The following is a 25789-nucleotide window of genomic DNA, read 5'->3' as shown; positions in this document are numbered from 1 at the left end:
TATTTTTGTAGGCTTTATCCAGAAATCGCCGCCATTTGTTTCATCAGAGGAAAAGTCTATGGGGTTTTAGAATGGTGATTTCACTTAAATGCATAAAATAAGGTCTGTGGTTAACAAAAGTTTATGGAAACGCGAACCTAGGTTCTGCATGATACTCTTCACAAATGTGAATAACTTTTATGTCTTTTGAAGCGTTTTATAAAGATCGCGTAAAAAAAGAAAACGCATTTACGTTCCAAAAGTCATAAAAGTTGTTAGATTATCATGCAGAACCGAGGTTCGTGTTTCCAAAACCTTTTGTTAATCACAGACCTTATTTTATACATATAAGTGAAATCCCCATTCTAAAAGCCCATAGACTTTTTCACTGAAGAACCCGGAAAATACTTCCGGACTCATTCCTGCGGCTCTCTATTAATGCCTTATATTCTGTTGAGTAGTTGAAGGACAGTCACCTTCAGTCATCTTATTTAAAAAAAGTACAAAAAGGCATGCGAACAACGCGTTTCACCTACTGGCTTCATCAGGTTCATCAGGTTCATCAGGTTCATCAGGCTCTGATGAAGCCAGTAGGTGAAATGCGTTGTTCGCATGCCTTTTTGTACTTTTTTTAGATACTAGGCATCTCACGTGCTACGCACGCTTGATTCCTAGGCTCAACCGCTGCGCGGGCTCGCTAGCTCTGCAGTTGCATACACAGCGCCTTGCCTGCCCTATTGGCGCGCACAGGTGTGTGTGTGTTGCTTACAAAATGTTATTGCCCTTAAGTTTACATGCATGTGTGTGTGTGTGTGTCTGTGTGTGTGTGTGCCCCCTTATGACATCACTAATGAAATCATCAGTCTTATGACATCGGTGATGACATAATCAGTGATGTCACAATGCCTCCTTGTGTGTGTGTGTGCGTGCCCCCTTATGACATCACTGATGACATCATCAGTGCGTGTGTGGGTGTGTGTGCCCCCTTATGACATCACGGATGACATCATCAGTCTTATGACATCACTGATTACATCATCAGTGATGGCACAATGCCGCGTGATTTCTAACCCCACATAGGATAAGCAATAACCACGCCCTGTGGCGCCGGGATTGGCCAGGAGCAACACTGGAGGGCACGCAGCCCAGCGATTTCATGAACCAACTGAATAGCTCTTGAGAACGGACAGCGATTTCGAGAGCGGACATTGAGAGCGGACATTGAAATGAATTATGGTCACCTACCTTCCTTAGCATAGTAATAATAATAATAAGCATAATAATTGTAATCTACACAATGTAGCCTGCACAATCTAATATAAACGGTGTTGTGTTCACGTTCATAGCTCATATAATATAATGTATCATATCGTTAATTTCAAGCTCAATTCTTACCCAGAGAAAAGGTACAGCACTGAAAATGTAACAAGCAATAGTTTTTTAAACATCTTTATTTTAAAAGATGAAAAACCCCAGGTGCTTTAGTCCAAGCTTCAATGCTCCTGGCCAATCCCGGCGCCACAGGGCGTGGTTATTGCTTATCCTATGTGGGGTTAGAAATCACGCCACAATGCCTCATTGTGTGTGTGTGTGTGTGTGTGTGTGTGTGTGTGTGTGTGTGTGTGTGTGTGTGTGTGTGTGTGTGTGAGTGAGACATCACTTCCGGAATAGTCTCGCTGGCCAACCTCCCCTCCCTTCCATGAGGAGTCTGGCTGCATGGAAACAGACTGCTGGCATAAGCCCTCTCCTGCTCTACAGCTGCTCTCCCATTGGAGCGACCATTTCAGTCGCTGCCGGCATTTCCGCTCCCCGCTTTATTACAAGCTCTCTCATTGGCTCCGACCATGTCAATCAGAGCGGCTTCCACTCCCTCCTCCCTGTGTGTCGCTGTAAATGTCCCCTGCCGCAGCAATGAAAACAACAATGCTAACTACTTAGCAAGCTAACGGCAGAAACCTACACGCTAGCTCATTGCTACACGCTGAAAATGGCAAGTTTTGATGAAGATTTGGATTGTTGGAAACTATTTTCCAAGGGCACTGCCGCTAAGCACCGCCTATCGCAATTCCAGAATGGGGACCAGCACTGCCAGACTCCTCTCACGGAAGGGAGGGGAGGCTGGCCAGCGAGACTACTGCCGGGACACGAAATGTAAACATTGCCCACATTGCCAAATTTAGACAGATAGATAGATAGATAGATAGATAGATAGATAGATAGATAGATAGATAGATAGATAGATAGATAGATACGATAGATAGATAGATAGATATGATAGATAGATAGATATGATAGATAGATAGATAGATAGATAGATATGGTAGATAGATTAATTAAAGTGAAACAATTCAGTCTTCTTGTGTGCGGTGACTTTCCTTCTTCTGTATTAAGATATTCTACAATTACTAGGCCATTAACTAAGAGTTTTCCCTCAAAAACCTCCTAATGAATGATTATTAATTGTAAGTAAGGAAGTTGTACATTAATTATGATCTTAATAAAAAATTTGCTCAGTATGGTCCTTATAAGGTGGTAGTACCATGAAAGCAAAACTCCTAATTATTGGCCTAGTAGTTAGAATATGATCATGCAGAATAAGGCATTAGTAAGTGCTTTATAATGAATAATAAACAGCCAATATGCTACAAATATGCATGTTAATAAACAACTAGTTAATGGTGAATATGTGTACCTTATTATAAATGTTACCAAAATGACATTTGTGTTGTCTCCTCGTGTGCGGCATGACTCCTCGTGTGCGGCATGACTTTTTGGTGGATGAAAATGATTTGCTTCCTCATATACTTGGATCATTTGTACCATAAGGCTTTTAACAAAACACGCCCCCTTTTTCTTCTCAAAACAGATAAAAAGGCAACAAAATATTTTCTTGCCATCAAGCTTTTCGATCATGAGGGAAATTGTAATATTTAACTGAAGAAAGTTGTGTACGAAAAAAATTATACCCTCCCTCCTAATTTCCTCGCTGCACTCTCCTGTCATTGCCTTACCCTGCCGAAGCCGCTTTGCATTGAAATATATTTTTCAATGCAGATGGCATAAAAATAATTGTATTGCCACAAGCTGTAAATGTTGTCCACTTTTATTTTGCCTTTATGCAGTCATTGGTGGCATGGTTCCTTCAAGATCATCCTTCCTCCGCTGCATGCTTCCTGCTTGGCTTTGGACCCTTTGACTCCTTGTCCCTGCATGTAGGCTAACTGGGCTGGTCTGCCTACATGTAGGCTCACTGGGCTGGTCTGTCTACATGTAGGCTAACTGGGCTGGTCTGTCTACATGTAGGCTAACTGGGCTGGTCTGTCTACATTTAGGCTAACTGGGCTGGTCTGTACACGTAGGCTCACTGGGCTGGTCTGTCTACATGTAGGCTAACTGGGCTGGTCTGTCTACATGTAGGCTAACTGGGCTGGTCTGTCTACATTTAGGCTAACTGGGCTGGTCTGTCTACATGTAGGCTAACTGGGCTGGTCTGTCTACACGTAGGCTAACTGGGCTGGTCTGTCTACATTTAGGCTAACTGGGCTGGTCTGTCTACATGTAGGCTAACTGGGCTGGTCTGTAGGCTAACTGGGCTGGTCTGTCTACATGTAGGCTAACTGGGCTGGTCTGTCTATATGTAGGCTAACTGGGCTGGTCTGTCTACATGTAGGCTAACTGGGCTGGTCTGTAGGCTAACTGGGCTGGTCTGTCTACATGTAGGCTAACTGGGCTGGTCTGTCTACATGTAGGCTAACTGGGCTGGTCTGTAGGCTAACTGGGCTGGTCTGTCTACATGTAGGCTAACTGGGCTGGTCTGTCTATATGTAGGCTAACTGGGCTGGTCTGTCTACATGTAGGCTAACTGGGCTGGTCTGTAGGCTAACTGGGCTGGTCTGTCTACATGTAGACTAACTGGGCTGGTCTGTCTACATGTAGGCTAACTGGGCTGGTCTGTAGGCTAACTGGGCTGGTCTGTCTACATGTAGGCTAACTGGGCTGGTCTGTCTACATGTAGACTAACTGGGCTGGTCTGTAGGCTAACTGGGCTGGTCTGTCTACATGTAGGCTAACTGGGCTGGTCTGTAGGCTAACTGGGCTGGTCTGTCTACATGTAGGCTAACTGGGCTGGTCTGTAGACTAACTGGGCTGGTCTGTCTACATGTAGGCTAACTGGGCTGGTCTGTAGGCTAACTGGGCTGGTCTGTCTACATGTAGGCTAACTGGGCTGGTCTGTCTACATGTAGGCTAACTGGGCTGGTCTGTAGGCTAACTGGGCTGGTCTGTCTACATGTAGGCTAACTGGGCTGGTCTGCCTACATGTAGGCTAACTGGGCTGGTCTGTAGGCTAACTTGGCTGGTCTGTCTACATGTAGGCTAACTGGGCTGGTCTGTCTACATGTAGGCTAACTGGTCTGGTCTGTCTACATGTAGGCTAACTGGGCTGGTCTGTAGGCTAACTTGGCTGGTCTGTAGGCTAACTGGTCTGGTCTGTCTACATGTAGGCTAACTGGGCTGGTCTGTAGGCTAACTTGGCTGGTCTGTAGGCTAACTGGGCTGGTCTGTCTACGTTCACCTTTAAGTTGGAAACCATCTTTTGCGGTCGCAGCATCATGGAATGCTACTACACCATCTCCCCCCTCCCCCGCACTTTCTATTGATTTTGTTTGTTGGTTGTTGTCTGTTTTGTTTGTCTTGAGGAGTTGGTTTGTCTGTTTTGTTTGTCTTGAGGAGTTGTCAAGTGATTCTGTTCTCTGTTGTGAAACTGTCATACGTGGCGCTTTCCCCTCAAGTAATTTCATAAGATGGCTATGAAACAATGGTGCTAAAGTAGTTAGGACATATACACTTACACGTTGTATGAGCGATTACTGTCGCGTTATCAGTTAAAACACTTGACAAATGATCAATGCTACAAATTCACTATTCCCACTATAACGTCGTTAAACCCTGTACCACTTATAACTCTAACAGTTCAAATGAATGAATCATACTGCTCTCTAGGAGATACAGTACCAAATTAATGTTTTTGTTATTGTATGTCAAGGACCTTAACATTTCACCAACCAGTGATAAGTGAACTTATCAAATGGAAAGTTCAAGCCCTCTCCAGAGGCCTATGAGTGTTCTGGTCCTATAGCCGCCTCATGGCTTTTAGCATACAGTAGGCTTCACTTTTAATGATTAAGTCAGACAAACAAATACAAATACACATTTACAATTCACAAAGTAAATGTATTTTCTTATAACAAATAAAAAAGATCAATATAAAATCGATGTTAGACTGCATATTTATATGCCCATTTCATAAGTAGGCCTATAGCCAGCCGCAATCTATTCCAGTGCTTTAAAAGAACTTGCCTGGATGTAATAACCCCATGTGGCCTTACTGTATACCAGCAGTGACATTAGGAAAGGGTTTGCCTGGGTTTGTAACTCAGAACCAAGCAAAGAAATGCCCTGCTATCAATTGTGGGATAAACAGAGTTCCCTTTTGTGTCAAGACTATCTCTCCCGTCTACACATTCTATGTAGTATGTGACTGGGACTCATTATAAGCAGCTGACATGGATTACTCTTTAAGACACATGGTGAGGCCATACACTGATTAGCCCACGGCTATACAAGTACCACGCAACAATGGCCTCTTCCATTCTTTGATTCCACGGCAAGCAGTGGAACGTGAGTTAGTGTGTGTGGTTGTGTTAGTGTGTGTGTGGTTGTGTTAGTGTGTGTGTGGTTGTGTTAGTGTGTGTGGTTGTGGTTGTGTTAGTGTGTGTGTGGTTGACACAAGCATTTTGATGTGAGTTGTACGTTAGTGTGTGTGTGGTTGTATTAGTGTGTGTGGTTGTGTTAGTGTGTGTGGTTGTGGTTGTGTTAGTGTGTGTGGTTGACACAAGCATTTTGATGTGAGTTGTACGTTAGTGTGTGTGTGGTTGTGTTAGTGTGTGTGGTTGTGTTAGTGTGTGTGTGTGGTTGACACAAGCATTTTGATGTGAGTTGTACGTTAGTGTGTGTGTGGTTGTGTTAGTGTGTTTGTGGTTGACATCAGTGTTTGTCCGCTTGCTTTGTGAGAAAGGAGAGCTGGTCCCTCGGGCCCCTCTCTCTCGATTGCTGTATGTCTCTGGCACAGGCTGGTGAATGCGTGGTAGCTTGCTGTGTCTGCGTTGGCTGTGAATGCGTGGTAGCTTGCTGTGTCTGTGTTGGCTGTGAATGCGTGGTAGCTTGCTGTGTCTGTGTTGGCTGTGAATGCGTGGTAGCTTGCTGTGTCTGCGTTGGCTGTGAATGCGTGGTAGCTTGCTGTGTCTGCGTTGGCTGTGAATGCGTGGTAGCTTGCTGTGTCTGCGTTGGCTGTGAATGCGTGGTAGCTTGCTGTGTCTGCGTTGGCTGTGAATGCGTGGTAGCTTGCTGTGGCTGCGTTGGCTGTGAATGCGTGGTAGCTTGCTGTGTCTGCGTTGGCTGTGAATGCGTGGTAGCTTGCTGTGTCTGCGTTGGCTGTGAATGCGTGGTAGCTTGCTGTGTCTGTGTTGGCTGTGAATGCGTGGTAGCTTGCTGTGTCTGTGTTGGCTGTGAATGCGTGGTAGCTTGCTGTGTCTGCGTTGGCTGTGAATGCGTGGTAGCTTGCTGTGTCTGCGTTGGCTGTGAATGCGTGGTAGCTTGCTGTGTCTGCGTTGGCTGTGAATGCGTGGTAGCTTGCTGTGTCTGTGTTGGCTGTGAATGCGTGGTAGCTTGCTGTGTCTGCGTTGGCTGTGAATGCGTGGTAGCTTGCTGTGTCTGCGTTGGCTGTGAATGCGTGGTAGCTTGCTGTGTCTGCGTTGGCTGTGAATGCGTGGTAGCTTGCTGTGTCTGCGTTGGCTGTGAATGCGTGGTAGCTTGCTGTGTCTGCGTTGGCTGTGAATGCGTGGTAGCTTGCTGTGTCTGCGTTGGCTGTGAATGCGTGGTAGCTTGCTGTGTCTGCGTTGGCTGTGAATGCGTGGTAGCTTGCTGTGTCTGCGTTGGCTGTGAATGCGTGGTAGCTTGCTGTGTCTGCGTTGGCTGTGAATGCGTGGTAGCTTGTGGTGTCTGCGTTGGCTGTGAATGCGTGGTAGCTTGCTGTGTCTGCGTTGGCTGTGAATGCGTGGTAGCTTGTGGTGTCTGCGTTGGCTGTGAATGCGTGGTAGCTTGTGGTGTCTGTGTTGGCTGTGAATGCGTGGTAGCTTGCTGTGTCTGCGTTGGCTGTGAATGCGTGGTAGCTTGTGGTGTCTGCGTTGGCTGTGAATGCGTGGTAGCTTGTGGTGTCTGTGTTGGCTGTGAATGCGTGGTAGCTTGTGGTGTCTGTGTTGGCTGTGAATGCGTGGTAGCTTGCTGTGTCTGCGTTGGCTGGTGAATGCGTGGTAGCTTGTGGTGTCTGCGTTGGCTGTGAATGCGTGGTAGCTTGTGGTGTCTGTGTTGGCTGTGAATGCGTGGTAGCTTGCTGTGTCTGCGTTGGCTGGTGAATGCGTGGTAGCTTGTGGTGTCTGCGTTGGCTGTGAATGCGTGGTAGCTTGTGGTGTCTGTGTTGGCTGTGAATGCGTGGTAGCTTGTGGTGTCTGTGTTGGCTGTGAATGCGTGGTAGCTTGTGGTGTCTGCGTTGGCTGTGAATGCGTGGTAGCTTGTGGTGTCGGCGTTGGCTGTGAATGCGTGGTAGCTTGTGGTGTCTGCGTTGGCCGTGAATGCGTGGTAGCTTGTGGTGTCTGTGTTGGCTGTGAATGCGTGGTAGCTTGTGGTGTCTGCGTTGGCTGTGAATGCGTGGTAGCTTGTGGTGTCTGCGTTGGCCGTGAATGCGTGGTAGCTTGTGGTGTCTGCGTTGGCTGTGAATGCGTGGTAGCTTGCTGTGTCTGCGTTGGCTGTGAATGCGTGGTAGCTTGCTGTGTTGTCGTTGGCTGTGAATGCGTGGTAGCTTGCTGTGTCTGCGTTGGCTGTGAATGCGTGGTAGCTTGCGGTGTCTGCGTTGGCTGTGAATGCGTGGTAGTTTGTGGTGTCTGCGTTGGCTGTGAATGCGTGGTAGTTTGTGGTGTCTGCGTTGGCTGTGAATGCGTGGTAGTTTTTGGTGTCTGCGTTGGCTGTGAATGCGTGGTAGCTTGTGGTGTCTGCGTTGGCTGTGAATGCGTGGTAGCTTGTGGTGTCTGTGTTGGCTGTGAATGCGTGGTACTTTGTGGTGTCTGTGTTGGCTGTGAATGCGTGGTAGCTTGCTGTGTCTGCGTTGGCCGTGAATGCGTGGTAGCTTGCTGTGTCTGCGTTGGCTGTGAATGCGTGGTAGCTTGCGGTGTCTGCGTTGGCTGTGAATGCGTGGTAACTTGCTGTGTCTGCGTTGGCTGTGAATGCGTGGTAGCTTGCGGTGTCTGCGTTGGCTGTGAATGCGTGGTAGCTTGTGGTGTCTGCGTTGGCTGTGAATGCGTGGTAGCTTGTGGTGTCTGCGTTGGCTGTGAATGCGTGGTAGCTTGCTGTGTCTGCGTTGGCTGTGAATGCGTGGTAGCTTGTGGTGTCTGCGTTGGCCGTGAATGCGTGGTAGCTTGCGGTGTCTGCGTTGGCTGTGAATGCGTGGTAGCTTGCTGTGTCTGCGTTGGCTGTGAATGCGTGGTAGCTTGCTGTGTTGGCGTTGGCTGTGAATGCGTGGTAGCTTGCGGTGTCTGCGTTGGCTGTGAATGCGTGGTAGCTTGTGGTGTCTGCGTTGGCTGTGAATGCGTGGTAGTTTGCGGTGTCTGCGTTGGCTGTGAATGCGTGGTAGCTTGCTGTGTCTGTGTTGGCTGTGAATGCGTGGTAGCTTGCTGTGTCTGCGTTGGCTGTGAATGCGTGGTAGTTTGCGGTGTCTGTGTTGGCTGTGAATGCGTGGTAGCTTGCTGTGTCTGCGTTGGCTGTGAATGCGTGGTAGTTTGCGGTGTCTGCGTTGGCTGTGAATGCGTGGTAGCTTGCTGTGTCGGCGTTGGCTGTGAATGCGTGGTAGCTTGTGGTGTCTGTGTTGGCTGTGAATGCGTGGTAGTTTGCGGTGTCTGTGTTGGCTGTGAATTAGGGATGTTCATCAATTATCGAAAATCGATAATCGATCGTTAAGGATTGGAATCGATCCTGTGGCATTTGGATCGATTTTTTAATTATTAAAAAAAAAAAAAAAAAAAAAAAAAAAAAAAAATTTTGGACTAGGTTTGGGTGGAATTCGTTACTCCTCGCCCCACTACATCGCACAGCCAACTAACGTGAGGTGGAGCTTCATATAGTCTCTAGTTTTCTGGCTGGGCACGGGCCTTTGTGCCAACAAAACTGTTTTAAACATGAGAAATTCACACCGGCATGCGCCGGGGACAGCAGTGTTGGAGAGGAGACACATTGAAATAAAGAGTTCATTGAGGAGAACACGTTGTCTTTCGTATTTTCTGCCATAGGCATTCATTTTGTTAAAAAAAAAAAAAAAAAAAAAAAAAAAAAATTGAAAAAATTGAAAATTTTCTAAGTATTAATAAAATCGATAATCGATAATTGATCGTTAATTCTCACCGATTATCGATTTTGGAAAATTTTCAAAATGAACATCCCTACTGTGAATGCGTGGTAGCTTGTGGTGTCTGCGTTGGCTGTGAATGCGTGGTAGCTTGCTGTGTCTGCGTTGGCTGTGAATGCGTGGTAGCTTGCTGTGTCTGCGTTGGCTGTGAATGCGTGGTAGCTTGTGGTGTCTGTGTTGGCTGTGAATGCGTGGTAGTTTGCGGTGTCTGTGTTGGCTGTGAATGCGTGGTAGCTTGTGGTGTCTGTGTTGGCTGTGAATGCGTGGTAGTTTGCGATGTCTGTGTTGGCTGTGAATGCGTGGTAGCTTGTGGTGTCTGCGTTGGCTGTGAATGCGTGGTAGCTTGCTGTGTCTGCGTTGGCTGTGAATGCGTGGTAGCTTGCTGTGTCTGCGTTGGCTGTGAATGCGTGGTAGCTTGTGGTGTCTGCGTTGGCTGTGAATGCGTGGTAGCTTGCTGTGTCTGCGTTGGCTGTGAATGCGTGGTAGCTTGCTGTGTCTGCGTTGGCTGTGAATGCGTGGTAGCTTGTGGTGTCTGCGTTGGCTGTGAATGCGTGGTAGTTTGCTGTGTCGGCGTTGGCTGTGAATGCGTGGTAGCTTGTGGTGTCTGCGTTGGCTGTGAATGCGTGGTAGCTTGCTGTGTCTGCGTTGGCTGTGAATGCGTGGTAGCTTGCTGTGTCTGCGTTGGCTGTGAATGCGTGGTAGCTTGTGGTGTCTGCGTTGGCTGTGGATGCGTGGTAGTTTGCTGTGTCTGCGTTGGCTGTGAATGCGTGGTAGCTTGCTGTGTCTGCGTTGGCTGTGAATGCGTGGTAGCTTGTGGTGTCTGCGTTGGCTGTGAATGCGTGGTAGCTTGCTGTGTCTGCGTTGGCTGTGAATGCGTGGTAGCTTGCTGTGTCTGCGTTGGCTGTGAATGCGTGGTAGCTTGCTGTGTCTGCGTTGGCTGTGAATGCGTGGTAGCTTGCTGTGTCTGCGTTGGCTGTGAATGCGTGGTAGTTTGCTGTGTCTGTGTTGGCTGTGAATGCGTGGTAGCTTGCTGTGTCTGCGTTGGCTGTGAATGCGTGGTAGTTTGCTGTGTCTGTGTTGGCTGTGAATGCGTGGTAGCTTGCTGTGTCTGTGTTGGATGTGAATGCGTGGTAGCTTGCTGTGTCTGTGTTGGCTGTGAATGCGTGGTAGCTTGTGGTGTCTGCGTTGGCTGTGAATGCGTGGTAGCTTGTGGTGTCTGTGTTGGATGTGAATGCGTGGTAGTTTGCTGTGTCTGTGTTGGATGTGAATGCGTGGTAGTTTGCTGTGTCTGTGTTGGATGTGAATGCGTGGTAGTTTGCTGTGTCTGTGTTGGATGTGAATGCGTGGTAGTTTGCTGTGTCTGTGTTGGATGTGAATGCGTGGTAGTTTGCTGTGTCTGCGTTGGCTGTGAATGCGTGGTAGCTTGCTGTGTCTGTGTTGGCTGTGAATGCGTGGTAGCTTGCTGTGTCTGTGTTGGCTGTGAATGCGTGGTAGCTTGCTGTGTCTGTGTTGGCTGTGAATGCGTGGTAGCTTGTGGTGTCTGCGTTGGCTGTGAATGCGTGGTAGCTTGCTGTGTCTGTGTTGGCTGTGAATGCGTGGTAGTTTGCTGTGGCTGCGTTGGCTGTGAATGCGTGGTAGCTTGCTGTGTCTGTGTTGGCTGTGAATGCGTGGTAGTTTGCTGTGTCTGCGTTGGCTGTGAATGCGTGGTAGCTTGCTGTGTCTGTGTTGGCTGTGAATGCGTGGTAGCTTGCGGTGTCGGCGTTGGCTGTGAATGCGTGGTAGCTTGCGGTGTCGGCGTTGGCTGTGAATGCGTGGTAGCTTGTGGTGTCTGCGTTGGCCGTGAATGCGTGGTAGCTTGTGGTGTCTGCGTTGGCTGTGAATGCGTGGTAGCTTGTGGTGTCTGCGTTGGCTGTGAATGCGTGGTAGCTTGTGGTGTCTGCGTTGGCTGTGAATGCGTGGTAGTTTGCTGTGTCTGCGTTGGCTGTGAAATCTGACTCAGTCAGAGGAAGCATAACAAGCGAAACAAACAAGATGAGGGAAACAATGAACAGATGGGGAAAGCCGCCTTCACATGTTTCCGGGCCTGACAGCACGTCTACATCGGACACGTGCCCACAGGGCGACAGACTGTCCGTTACAGACCTAGCTGCCTCGGGCAACCATTGTCCAAGGCTGGGCTCTCTCAGTGGGTTGGATACAATCCAACAGGCATATGGGATGTCGGAGCACTAACTCTTTCCCTGACTCCTGGAAGACGAGCCACACTCAGGCCTTGCTTGTCCCACTTTCATTTGGAGGGTGACCTGGAGATTATGCCGATTATTATACAGCGCTGCCTCCCGAGCCTTGGATTTTGCCCACAGAGAAATCTGCAAGCACACAGGCTGTGCCTAGCTCTCACACAGGCTGTGCCTAGCTCTCACACAGGCTGTGCCTAGCTCTCACACAGGCTGTGCCTAGCTCTCACACAGGCTGTGCCTAGCTCTCACACAGGCTGTGCCTAGCTCTCACACAGGCTGTGCCTAGCTCTCACACAGGCTGTGCCTAGCTCTCACACAGCCTGTGCCTAGCTCTCCGTCGGTGGGAGCAGCGTTGGTGCATAGGACTGCTGTCCTATGCACCAACTAATCACCCCGAGGTGATGTGTCGAGTAATCCATGTCAGCTGCCCCTGATCAGGGACAGACCCATACTACATAGAATATATGTAGGGGAGGTATAAACACCCCACCTGGTTTTTAAATGCGACCTGTACAACGTAACCAACTGATATTCTTTATTTAGGGTTTTGAGCGATACCAATGCTGCAGTATACTGCACCAATCTAAATGTGTTCAAAGATAATATTGAATGTAAAAAAAATACTTTGAAACACGAAACTGATTGTTTTCAAAGACCAAATTGAATGCCTTGAAACACCAAATGCATGCGTTGAAACACCAAATTGAATGCTTTGAAATACCAAACCGAATGCCTTGAAAACTGAATGCAATGGAAGTTGAAATTGAATGTTTTGAAACACCAAACGGAATGCCTTCGAAGACCAAACTGATGTTGAAATACCAAAATGAATATTGAAACACCAAATTGAATATTTTGAAACATGTGACAGAAATTCAAAATTCAGATCTAAACTTATCATGTATATCTGTCTGAAGTACTTACACAGTTATGTTAATCATTTATATTTTGTCCTTGTTGGTAGCCTGGTAAACCAGCCGGTCACGTCTGGCCTTAAGCTTTTACCCAGTGTTTGCACTGGGCGAAAGTTGTGCGGGTATACTTGCCTTGACAGACAACTCCTTCAGCCAATTTGAATTTGAATTTTCTTTATTTTTAATACAGGGACAGTGTACAAGAACATTAACCCTATAAAATAGGGAGAGATGCATCGTACCAGGTTATAGCAGAAATGCTATTTTCCACCCGTAGTCCCTGGGCAGGTAAAATACAAGCTTAAAACAGTAGGAAAAATAGAATCTGAAACATAGTAGGAAAAAAGTAAAAAAATAAGGAAATTAATCAGCGTTTGATCCAGTCAAACCCAAATCCACTCGGGAGAACGGCAAAAAACATAAAACATATTTTCCGCCAAGAAACTCCCCTGTTGCGCTGTATACTCCTGTACTAATTGTTGTTATTGAGTCGGTTTCTGCAATAACTGCACTGTATGGCTGTTTAAACTCGACAAACGTTGACATTAGTCCTCGAGCCGGACAGGCAAGAAGGCAGCCATTATTGTTTTCCCAGCGGCATTCCTGATTGGCCGGTTATGATGTCAACTAGGAGGCGGGTCGCTGATTGGCTCATACGCTTTGCAGTTTCTGCAGAAGCCCTCCCAGACGGTCTGGTAGAATGAAATGAAATGTGAGTTCACGTGACCGGCTGGTTTACTAGGCTACCTTGTTGGATGTTTTAATTAATTAAGATTAAGCTAAGATGACACTCAAGCTTTCAATAAGGGCAGATCCTCTAACCAGAATGCCAATGAAAATCCATTTAAAATTGAGAGGAATTAAAATAATAATAATACTAGCTTAATTGAGTTAATTGAGTTTTTGTTTGTTTGTTTGTGGTGAGTGTATTCTTCAACTCAGCCACAGAGCCCGTATGTGTGCCAGTGGACAACATGTATCTTTGAACACTGATGAGACCTCACATGCATATTTCCTAAAGAAAGCAATACACTGTGAAACAACAATATACAGTAAAATAATGCAATTCTATTAATATACATGTAGTACTACGACTACTATATACTACTAATAACAATATTAATACAACTAATAATAACTTTATAAAACAAAAATGTACAAAGTACTGTAACAATTAAATAAAAGCAAACATTCATATTGATCAAATAAGTAAAAGAACGTAAAAATGTTTGTCGGTTTGGATAAAAGTGTAAAAATAACAATGTTGTTTTGTTGTTGTGAGGGTGGAAATAAGTGTGCAAAAATATTGCCCTCAAATCTGCTTTACAAAGAGGCTGTTTGGTGTTTCAGGGATCTTGTTCAATAGACCTCTTTGTCTTTCTTTAACCACCTGCAAACATCAACTTGGTTTTATGGCCGTCCTTTGTTTCAAACGTAGTCACAGGGTTTCGAACCCAGTCAGACATGAACCACTCTAACAGCGTAGGCAGTCAGACATGAACCACTCTAACAGCATACAGTAGGCAGTCAGACATGAACCACTCTAACAGTGTAGGCAGTCAGACATGAACCACTCTAACAGCGTAGGCAGTCAGACATGAACCACTCTAACAGCATAGGCAGTCAGACATGAACCACTCTAACAGCGTAGGCAGTCAGACATTAACCACTCTAACAGCGTAGGCAGTCAGACATTAACCACTCTAACAGCGTAGGCAGTCAGACATGAACCACTCTAACAGCGTAGGCAGTCAGACATGAACCACTCTAACAGCGTAGGCAGTCAGACATGAACCACTCTAACAGCGTAGGCAGTCAGACATGAACCACTCTAACAGTGTAGGCAGTCAGACATGAACCACTCTAACAGCGTAGACAGTCAGACATGAACCACTCTAACAGCATAGACAGTCAGACATGAACCACTCTAACAGCATAGACAGTCAGACATGAACCACTCTAACAGCATAGACAGTCAGACATGAACCACTCTAACAGCATAGACAGTCAGACATGAACCACTCTAACAGCGTAGGCAGTCAGACATGAACCACTCTAACAGTGTAGGCAGTCAGACATGAACCACTCTAACAGCGTAGACAGTCAGACATGAACCACTCTAACAGTGTAGGCAGTCAGACATGAACCACTCTAACAGCGTAGACAGTCAGACATGAACCACTCTAACAGCATAGACAGTCAGACATGAACCACTCTAACAGCATAGGCAGTCAGACATGAACCACTCTAACAGCGTAGACAGTCAGACATGAACCACTCTAACAACATAGGCAGTCAGACATGAACCACTCTAACAGCATAGACAGTCAGACATGAACCACTCTAACAGCATAGGCAGTCAGACATGAACCACTCTAACAGCGTAGGCAGTCAGACATGAACCACTCTAACAGTGTAGGCAGTCAGACATGAACCACTCTAACAGCATGGACAGTCAGACATGAACCACTCTAACAGTGTAGGCAGTCAGACATGAACCACTCTAACAGTGTAGGCAGTCAGACATGAACCACTCTAACAGCATGGACAGTCAGACATGAACCACTCTAACAGCATAGGCAGTCAGACATGAACCACTCTAACAGCGTAGGCAGTCAGACATGAACCACTCTAACAGTGTAGGCAGTCAGACATGAACCACTCTAACAGTGTAGGCAGTCAGACATGAACCACTCTAACAGCATGGACAGTCAGACATGAACCACTCTAACAGCATAGGCAGTCAGACATGAACCACTCTAACAGCGTAGGCAGTCAGACATGAACCACTCTAACAGTGTAGACAGTCAGACATGAACCACTCTAACAGCATAGGCAGTCAGACATGAACCACTCTAACAGTGTAGGCACTCAGACATGAACCACTCTAACAGTGTAGGCAGTCAGACATGAACCACTCTAACAGCATAGGCAGTCAGACATGAACCACTCTAACAGTGTAGGCACTCAGACATGAACCACTCTAACAGTGTAGGCAGTCAGACATGAACCACTCTAACAGCATAGGCAGTCAGACATGAACCACTCTAACAGCGTAGGCAGTCAGACATGAACCACTCTAACAGCATAGGCAGTCAGACATGAACCACTCTAACAGTGTAGGCACTCAGACATGAACCACTCTAACAGCGTAGGCAGTCAGACATGAACCACTCTAACAGCGTAGGCAGTCAGACATGAACCACTCTAACAGCATAGACAGTCAGACATGAACCACTCTAACAGCATACAGTAGGCAGTCAGACATGAACCACTCTAACAGTGTAGGCAGTCAGACATGAACCACTCTAACAGCGTAGGCAGTCAGACATGAACCACTCTAACAGCATACAGTAGGCAGTCAGACATGAACCACTCTAACAGTGTAGGCAGTCAGACATGAACCACTCTAACAGTGTAGGCAGTCAGACATGAACCACTCTAACAGTGTAGGCAGTCAGACATGAACCACTCTAACAGCGTAGGCAGTCAGACATGAACCACTAACAGCGTAGGCAGTCAGACATGAACCACTCTAACAGTGTAGGCAGTCAGACATGAACCACTCTAACAGCGTAGGCAGTCAGACATGAACCACTCTAACAGTGTAGGCAGTCAGACATGAACCACTCTAACAGCGTAGGCAGTCAGACATGAACCACTCTAACAGCGTAGGCAGTCAGACATGAACCACTCTAACAGCATAGACAGTCAGACATGAACCACTCTAACAGTGTAGACAGTCAGACATGAACCACTCTAACAGTGTAGGCAGTCAGACATGAACCACTCTAACAGAGTAGGCAGTCAGACATGAACCACTCTAACAGCATAGGCAGTCAGACATGAACCACTCTAACAGCGTAGGCAGTCAGACATGAACCACTCTAACAGTGTAGGCAGTCAGACATAAACCACTCTAACAGCGTAGGCAGTCAGACATGAACCACTCTAACAGCATAGGCAGTCAGACATAAACCACTCTAACAGCGTAGGCAGTCAGACATGAACCACTCTAACAGTGTAGGCAGTCAGACATGAACCACTCTAACAGTGTAGACAGTCAGACATGAACCACTCTAACAGCATAGGCAGTCAGACCTGAGCCATCTTATGGAATTCCTCTGTAAATATATTCTACATGGGAAAACTAAAGGCTGTGGGTAACATTACACCAGATAATGTATTGGATTATGTCTCAGAAGAGACTATGGGTTAAGCTTGTGTCGTTTGGCTGTTCATTACATTTGAATCCTGCAAAAAAAAAGCATTTCACATCAATATAAGATGAATAGATGTTTTGTGTTTGTGTTTTTCCTTACCCCACTGCTATTAGTTTAACTTGGTCTACTATTCTTCTAACCTTGTTCAATGTCTTACCTGATCCCAGCTTGCTGTGTCTTGTTTCTTTTCTACTTTCCCTAAATGCAACTTACTTTAAGCATGCATCAACATCTTGCAGTACAACCAAAACAAAAAGAAAAACCGATGAACCCATTCTCAGCCAGTAGCTTCTCTCTTTGACGTACACCCAGACTGCACGGCCGGTTCATGTTTTAAAGACTAACATTAACACATATATTTGTCATGGAGAAACACATGAGAGAGGGGCCAGTCCTCCATTCGACTGCCTCTCTCGACTGTGTCTGTTTTCTATTGTGTGCATCTGGTTGTAGTGTGTGCAAATTTTTTAAATGGCTTTGTTTTTTCATCTTATCAACATTTTTCATTTGGTAGTTTTAACAGGTCACATTTTTTTGTATTGATATCCAATTGATCAATGACATTTTGGTTCTGATTATGATTTTTGGCTTATTGAGTATGTTTGGTTTGGTTGAAAATTTGTATTTTGTCAATCAGATGAGAATATTTGAATCACAGTTTGATCATTTTTTTCTAAGACCTTTTATAATTTAGACTTCTTTTTTTGGATTTGGAACTACTTCAATGAATGAATTGTGCACTTTTACATATAAGCTTTCCTGACAAACCTCAAGTACTCTGATAAAGTGAAATGTCAAAACAGTGACAGATGTATAGTGAACTCAGCTGCAGACATACTGCTATCTACTCCCCCTCCCTTTGTCTAACAAAGCCCACACATTAGTTGGTGAAGCAGTTCCAAATCCACATGATATCTTAAAGGATAAGTTCACCCCAAAATGAAAATTCTGTCATTGTCTACTCACCCTCATGCCGATGGAAAGACGGGTAAAGTTTTTTAGTCCACAAACCATTTGTGGAGTTTCACAGCAAAACACTGTTGCAGAATTCTCCTAAACTATTTAAATGGATCGACCAACTTTTAAACGTAAAAAAGAAAAAGAAAAAAGATAATCACACCCAGGGGTTGAAGTAAGTGGTGCAGGTTTTGCAGGTCGGACCCGTGCGTGCATCTGTGTGTGTGTGTGTGTGTGTGTGTGTGTGTGTGTGTGTGTTTGTTGTGTGTGTGTGTGTGTGTGTGTGTGTGTGTGTGTGTGTGTGTGTGTGTGTGTGTGTGTGTGTGTGTGTGTGTGTGTGTTTGTGTGTGCGTCACTTCCTTGTGGGAGGGGCCTCGGCTAAATTTCGTGCTCACATCTCAGTGCACACATCTCTAACACACAGTCACTTATAGAAGTGGCTGCACTGCTTCAAAAACCCTCCATACTGCTCACCTGGCGTAATCCAAGTCTCCAGAAGCCCTGAGATGCAAAGTTAACTTGAAAATACGTCATTTACACCCTGTTTTTAGCTGACATCTTCACTATACAGTAGCAGGCTACAGTATCCGTCCACCACCTTCTTGGAGCATGTGGCTACAGTGAAGATTTCAGCTAAGGGTTAGAGTTACAGGGTGTACATGATATCTTTTAAAATCGACTTGGCATCCCAGGGCTTGTGGAGACTTGGATTACGCCAGGTGAGTAGCATGAAGGCATTTTATGTTTTGTTTTTTCCTTTTTTTCTTTTTTTCTTTACATTTTGAAAGTTGGTTACATCCACTTAATTTCATGTATCGTTTATTTGCATAGGAACAGATACACAAACATATAACATTTAGCAAGAAACGTCTGATGTTATGTATCACAACATTTGTAGCCTAAGCTAATTTGCAATGCCGTCCATAGATGTTATTAAAAGCACCTATTAAAAGCAAAGTACAGTAAAGTACAGTAAAATATACATAAACATAAACAAGGATATCATAAGATCAGAAAATCAGTCAATCAATCAATAAAACAACGTAATCATGCACAAACGATATAGACACCCACACACTCATGGACACAGTCATTCGTGGGAACATTGGTAATTACTCTTCAGGAACTGCTTAGGGTTGGTTTTAAAATGCTCCCAACTACGATAATGTTTAATGTTTGTGGGCAGTGAGTTCCACATTGTAACCCTCTGTACAGAGAGGGCTGTTTGTCCTAGGAAGGCAACACAACACCTCTGGTGGTAGTACCCGAAGCCCCCAGACGTTTTACGATATCGCAGAGAACCTGATGCCATGGATACTTTTATAGATGAGTTTTATATTAGCGAAACGAATAAAGTGATAAAAACTTAAAATATTTAGTTTCTCAATGACTCAGCAGTGGTGATACCTAATTGGCTTCCTGTCAAGAATTTGTATTGCACGATTGTATAGAGATCTGATTACAGTCGGACCAGCTTGGGACCATAGTTACACAATAACTCCGGTATGAGAAAATGATTTGCAGCATAAAATGCTAGACAGTTCCTAATCATTCTGTTTAGGAGAATTCTGCAACGATGTTTTGCTGTGAAACTCCACAAATGTTTTGTAGATGAACAAACGTCACCTGTCCTTCCATCGGCATGGGGGTGAGTAGATGACCACATTTTCATTTTGGGGTGAACTTATCCTTTTAAGTTTTTTTTCCAGATTTTTGAGAGCTATTTTGATGAAACAATTGAATCTTTACTGAATAATTTGTTAACAAAACAAAAAATGAATTGCATGGCTAAGAAGTTGCAGTTTAGGGTTTGTCAGACTTGTCAGTGTTAGATTCTTCTGTTCTTTTCTGTAGATGGGCATGTATATGCTCATTGTGTGTATATCCCATCCCTTCCTTACAGCTAAAAGCTCTAATGCCGCCCGACCGCTTCGTACTGCCTTTACATGGACATGGCACCTGACTTACACTCTCACCCTCATCACCCTCATCTCCTATGTAGTATGTTCATAGGCCCCGCCCCTTCTTCACCCTCTCCCCGTCTTTAGAGATATTCAAATATGTACAGTCATCCATCCATTCTAAACTAAAGAACAAATGATAATTTAAGCAAAAACTGAAACATGAATAGAATGTAGATATTTATTGAAAAGTCTATTGATACGGAAAACAACTTGTAGTTTTTCTTGTAAAAACTGAAATTATTTATCAAAGAAAAAAACAAAACAGAATTATGGTGAAGTTTATTTTTCATGTTATGTGGTGTGGATGTATTTGTTGTTGCCTCCCTGTATCATCATGTTTAAAGATAGATTCAACACCAATTCCAATGTGCTAAACATGATTTTGAACAGTACCAAACACTTATCCAAGAACATTCTTACACAACTTTCCTTTGTAAATTCTTTTCTTCATGCCAAAATCATGCGGGCAATTTGTTAATGTAAGTCAACAAACAATAATTATGTGGTATGCTTTCATGATCTTTGAATTGCTTTGAAAAGATGCAGTTTATAAGATGTAATGTACTGAAACATTTCAAAACTTGTTTTTGTAAAGCTTCTCGTCATGATCGTAAAAGCTAGTTTGTTAAAGGTACTACATGTAGCATTAAAGGTACTACATGTAGCATTAAAGGTACTACATGTAGCATTAAAGGTACTACATGTAGCATTGTAGCATTAAAGGTACTACATGTAGCATTAAAGGTACTACATGTAGCATTAAAGGTACTACTACATGTAGCATTAAAGGTACTACATGTAGCATTAAAGGTACTACATGTAGCATTAAAGGTACTACATGTAGCATTTTAACATAAAAAAAAATGCCAGATTGCTTTGTGGCACAAAGGAGCCAAAAACAGATGGCATTTTACTTTACAAGTAATACACAATTTTATTACAGTTCCACTATTCTAATTACAGTGACATTCAACTTGTCAAAACAAATGGAGGAATGACGGAGAGAAGTAGAGTCATCGCCTTTATGGCAGATCTATCTACACAGGCAATGAGTACTACATACACTAAATGAGTACTACATACATATATATACTAAACGAGTACTACATACACTAAATGAGTACTACATACATATCTACACAGGCAATGAGTACTACATACACTAAATGAGTACTACATACATATCTACACAGGCAATGAGTACTACATACACTAAATGAGTACTACATACATATCTACACAGGCAATGAGTACTACATACACTAAATGAGTACTACATACACTAAATGAGTACTACATACATATCTACACAGGCAATGAGTACTACATACACTAAATGAGTACTACATACATATCTACACAGGCAATGAGTACTACATACATATCTACACAGGCAATGAGTACTACATACACTAAATGACTACTACATACATATCTACACAGGCAATGAGTACTACATACACTAAATGAGTACTACATACACTAAATGAGTACTACATACACTAAATGAGTACTACACACACTAAATGAGTACTACATACACTAAATGAGTACTACATACACTAAATGAGTACTACATATACTAAATGAGTACTACATACACTAAATGAGTACTACACACACTAAATCCACGTGACAAATAAAACACATCCTGCAACAAAGGAAGAAAACAAAATGCATAACAAAAAGCCAGACCACTGGGCGATTTCCGTCCCAGGAAACGTTAACTCTCCAAGATAGATGCAAAATGGAGGAAAACGTGCAAAAATGTAACTCAATTATAGCTTTAAGACTGTTTTAGCAGGCTAAACAGTGTTCTTACATCTTTACTGAGGTGAAACAAAAACTAATTTGGAACCTTACTGTAATATTGCTGTCATCATAAAAGCCTAAAAGCATGCGGTGAATTTGAATTTGTATTTATTGCAAGTTTGGTTAACATACTGTAGTGTTCCTTTGTTGCAGAGTGGTTTTAGTTCTTGTGTGTATTGAGTTTATGTAGGATGGATTGCCTGTCTCACCCACTGTACTATTGTGTTATATCAATTGGCGATAGAGAGTAACAAATTGGACATTTATTTATATGAAAATGATTGTTTTAACTTTGAAAAACACAAAATGCTACATGTTGCACCCTTTAGCAATTCTGACTGCTGCACCAAATACAGACACAATTTGACCATACTAAATGCCTACCGAGGCAGTGGTTTTCTAAAAGCTTACAAACTGCATCTCTGATTGACTGTTTGGCTTTATAGAATAGTAAATGTACAGTAACTGTATTGTGTGTTTGTGCATGTAGATGGTAGGGTTTGTGGTGATTTGTGAGTGATAGAAAAATTTGCCTTGATTTTCTTCTTTTTTGCTTCTTTTGTATAAATTATATTGTGGAATTTGGGATGTGCATCAGTGAAAAACTGTGATACAGTAAAAACTGTGATACAGTAAAACTGTGATACAGTAAAACTGTGATACAGTAGCACGCCTTGATGGCAGTGGATATTTGCAATCCAAATGGCACATTGAATGTTCACCCCAATGATACTTACTTGAGATCACATTACAGCAATAGCACAAAGCATATCCAGACTTACACTGTACATATGCAATGAGTCAATTATACTTTTCATGCCTCCACCGGTGATAGCCGTGGCGGGAGGCATTATGTTTTCCACTTGTCCGTCCGTCCGTCCGATGCTCGTTAACACGATATCTCAGGAATGCCTTAATGGAATTGCTTCAAATTTGGCTCAAATGTCCACTTGGACTCAAGGATGAACTGATTAGATTTTGGTGGTCAATGCCAAGGTCAATGTTCAAGGTCACTGTGGCCTCACAAATGCCCGTTCCATGCTCGTTACTGCAATATCTCAGGAATACCATAAGAGATGGATGCAAGCTTTCATGATAGCCTTCAGAGTATGGACATGGGGGAACAGAACAACAACGATTACACATTTGATCAAAGGGTGAACATTCAGGTGTGTTTGTTCTGCCATTTTGGATGTCATATAAGATTGGAGTTGTAGTACAGACATTTCTTGGAGACCGGGCTGCTCTGGTGGCAGAAATAATCAATGTTCAGTTAGCTAACCTCTGCTCATTGAAGTTGATCAGTTAGCTAACCTCTGCTCATTGAAGTTGATCTCAGCCAATGAAACGTCTGCCTCCACATCAGCTCTGCCTCCATCTGCTGGCTATAGGGGAGCCAGAGGGTGCTGCCATGTTTCTCAGTGTAGATACATTTAATCTCTGTCATGATAGATTCAGCTAATACATTTAATCTCTATCATGATAGATTCAGCTAATACATTTAATCTCTATCATGATAGATTCAGCTAATACATTTAATCTCTATCATGATAGATTCAGCTAATACATTTAATCTCTATCATGATAGATTCAGCTAATACATTTGATTTGATAGCAATCTTGATATATTTTCAGGTAATACATTTGATTTGATCAGAATTAATGCTATTGCATGTGCCACCTAACAGCAGAAAATAAGCTTTTTACCGGCACGTTTTTCTCTTTTTTACTGTAAAAGAGAGTTTATGATGAACTAAAGCCAAGACTTTGATGGATTCTGCTTCAGCAGAGCTTTGTGACGTTCTCTCTCCGTCTGGCTCACTCTTGCACACCCCTTAAGTCTTTTGATGCACGTAAACAAACCTTTTGATTTGCCTATTTCCTTTTGCTCTTGAGTGTTCAGCTGAGTTTGTTTCTTTTCATGGAATTTTGTTGAGTCTTTGCCTGTTGTTTTCTCTGAATGTATCCTCTAGTCTACTGTATTTTATAAACAGCCTAGTCGCCACAATAAAATGTCAGCATACGTTTCCGCAATCCACGGATATGTAGAATATCATATTTCTGAACCAAAAATATGTTGCATATGTTTCTAGATACGTAAATATCAACGTTATACACGTTATAGAGACTGCTATTGAAATAGTGTGGTGGCCAGTAAGGGTCATGTGGTCGATGTGGATGGAGGACGTAAACACTTGCCTTTCACATGGGAGGGCCGTGTTCAAGTGCCAGTCATGGTCACAGCTTTTCCAAAGTCACATTATTTCATGAGTCACATAAAAAAAAGATAAGTGACGCAGAATGCAAATGAACAGACAACATTTTCTAAATCAATAAGCTTACCCCAAAGCATAACCATAACCAAAGTTGTTTTAGTTGCCTAACACCAAAGTTGTTTTATTTGCATTTAACATGGGAAAGGCAGCTGCGTTTTGAACTTAACCACCGTTGTGTTTCAAATGTACGTTGAGATCGTACCTTGTGTCGTGGATTGCAGAAACGTACAATGCAGACATTTGATCCTGGCGATTGGGTTGGCCCTTGCTGCTCTCTGACATGTGCACCTGTCTGTCTCCAACCCTAGGAGGTGAATTAGTGATCCCAGTACTTGTTGAGGATCCGTTAGTGCACCCCTCTGTAGCTCCTCGTGCACCCTTCATCCCCCTCCCCCAACCCACCACCCACTCCTCACCATTATTGAGACCACCAAAGAGTCCTTGTCCAAGGCCACTGAGGCGGGGGTACCTTGCTTGTCGGACCGAGGCAGCGATGATTGTGATGATGATGATGATGGCTTGGTGATATCGGGGTATGGCTCTGGGGAAGCGTTCGACTCTAACCTGCCCCCTACTGATGATGAAGATTTTTACACCACCTTCTCCCCGGTAACAGATAAGACCTTGTCCACGTCTGCCTTTGAAGGTGGCCACAAAGCTCACGCGCCAAAGTGGGACACCAAGACTTTTAGACCTAACAAACCTTCCACCTCCGCTCGCGGTAGGACTACCACCACCGCCAGGCCGCTAACCCCCGACCAGAGCCGCAGCACCTCCGCCTCCACCGCAACCCTCCGCACTGCCGCCAAACGGCCGGCCGGCAAAATGAATAGCCGCGAGCTAAAACCCCAGCCAGAGCTAGCGTCGCACCCGTTGCCCACGTCCTTTGAGGTAGACAGCACCAAGCTGAGGGGCCCCCTAATAACCTCCCCCATGTTCCGTAATGTACCCACAGCACTCCCCACCGAGCCGGGCGTCAGGCGAGTCCCGGGGCCCTCGGAAGTGGTCCGCGAATCTAGCAGCACCACCGGGATGGTCGTCGGAATAGTGGCGGCTGCCGCCCTGTGCATCCTCATCCTCCTGTACGCCATGTATAAGTACAGGAACAGGGACGAAGGCTCCTACCAGGTGGACGAGAGCAGGAACTACATCACCAACTCGGCCGTGCAGAGCAACGGCGCCGTCAAGGACAAGCAGCAGAGCATGAAAGGCGGCAACAAAAAACAGAAAAATAAGGATAAGGAGTATTACGTGTGAGCACGAGACTTTCGCAAAACACGACAGAGCGTCTATACGTGAGAGAAAGAAAGAGAGAGAGAAAGCACTGAGAGAACATTTATTTATCGGTTTCCTTGCAAGGAACTGCGACAAACGATGGTATAAACATGGAACTTGAATATGAATCGTATACTGTGCTGAGTGGTTGGACTGATGACATGTACTGTAATATAAAGCACACTTACTATTGTAAGCATACTGAGAAGGCTAAATAGCAACTTTAGTGACCTTACTCTTCTATCTGGTCAAAAGACGTTATCAGTGTAGAAATATTTCACAGCTACATCATTCTCCTAAGTGACTTTTAGAGCTATGTGATCCTTGGCGTTAAACAAAAAAAAGAAAATTTTGTTTTTGTTTTGTAAAATTGTTATTGACAAAAGGCTCATAATCTTGACCATTTTCAGCATGTAAGCAACAGGTAGTGCTTAACAAGAGTGGGTCAGGACACAAGATCATTGTAAAAGTCAACAACAACAAAAAAGGACTCTTGCCATATCAGAATATGACAAAATTTGTATTGTTTATACATTATACAAGTGTGGTGTCTTATTTATTTCATTTTGGCTCTAAGCAAAAAAGAAAAAAGAAAACAATTACTGTGTATCAAATGAAACCAAGTGAGCAAATCACTA

The 25789-nt window shown here is 44.2% G+C and overlaps 1 protein-coding gene across 1 annotated transcript in view; it reads left to right on the top strand.

The window, feature by feature from the left end:
• The window catches only part of nrxn3a (neurexin 3a), a gene marked incomplete at its 3' end in the record, with an annotated part of 673655 nt that extends 648522 nt beyond the window's left edge, over positions 1-25133 (top strand). The window contains exon 21 of the mRNA XM_083634400.1: positions 24493-25133. Within this exon, the coding sequence (XP_083490526.1) occupies positions 24493-25133 (641 nt within the window). The remainder of the gene's footprint in view (positions 1-24492) is intronic.
• Positions 25134-25789: the final 656 nt, after the last annotated feature.

Source organism: Poromitra crassiceps (assembly GCF_964638095.1).
Source record: "Poromitra crassiceps genome assembly, chromosome: 3".
NCBI classification, from domain to species: domain Eukaryota; kingdom Metazoa; phylum Chordata; class Actinopteri; order Beryciformes; family Melamphaidae; genus Poromitra; species Poromitra crassiceps.
This window is presented reverse-complemented; position numbering and strand designations above follow the sequence as displayed.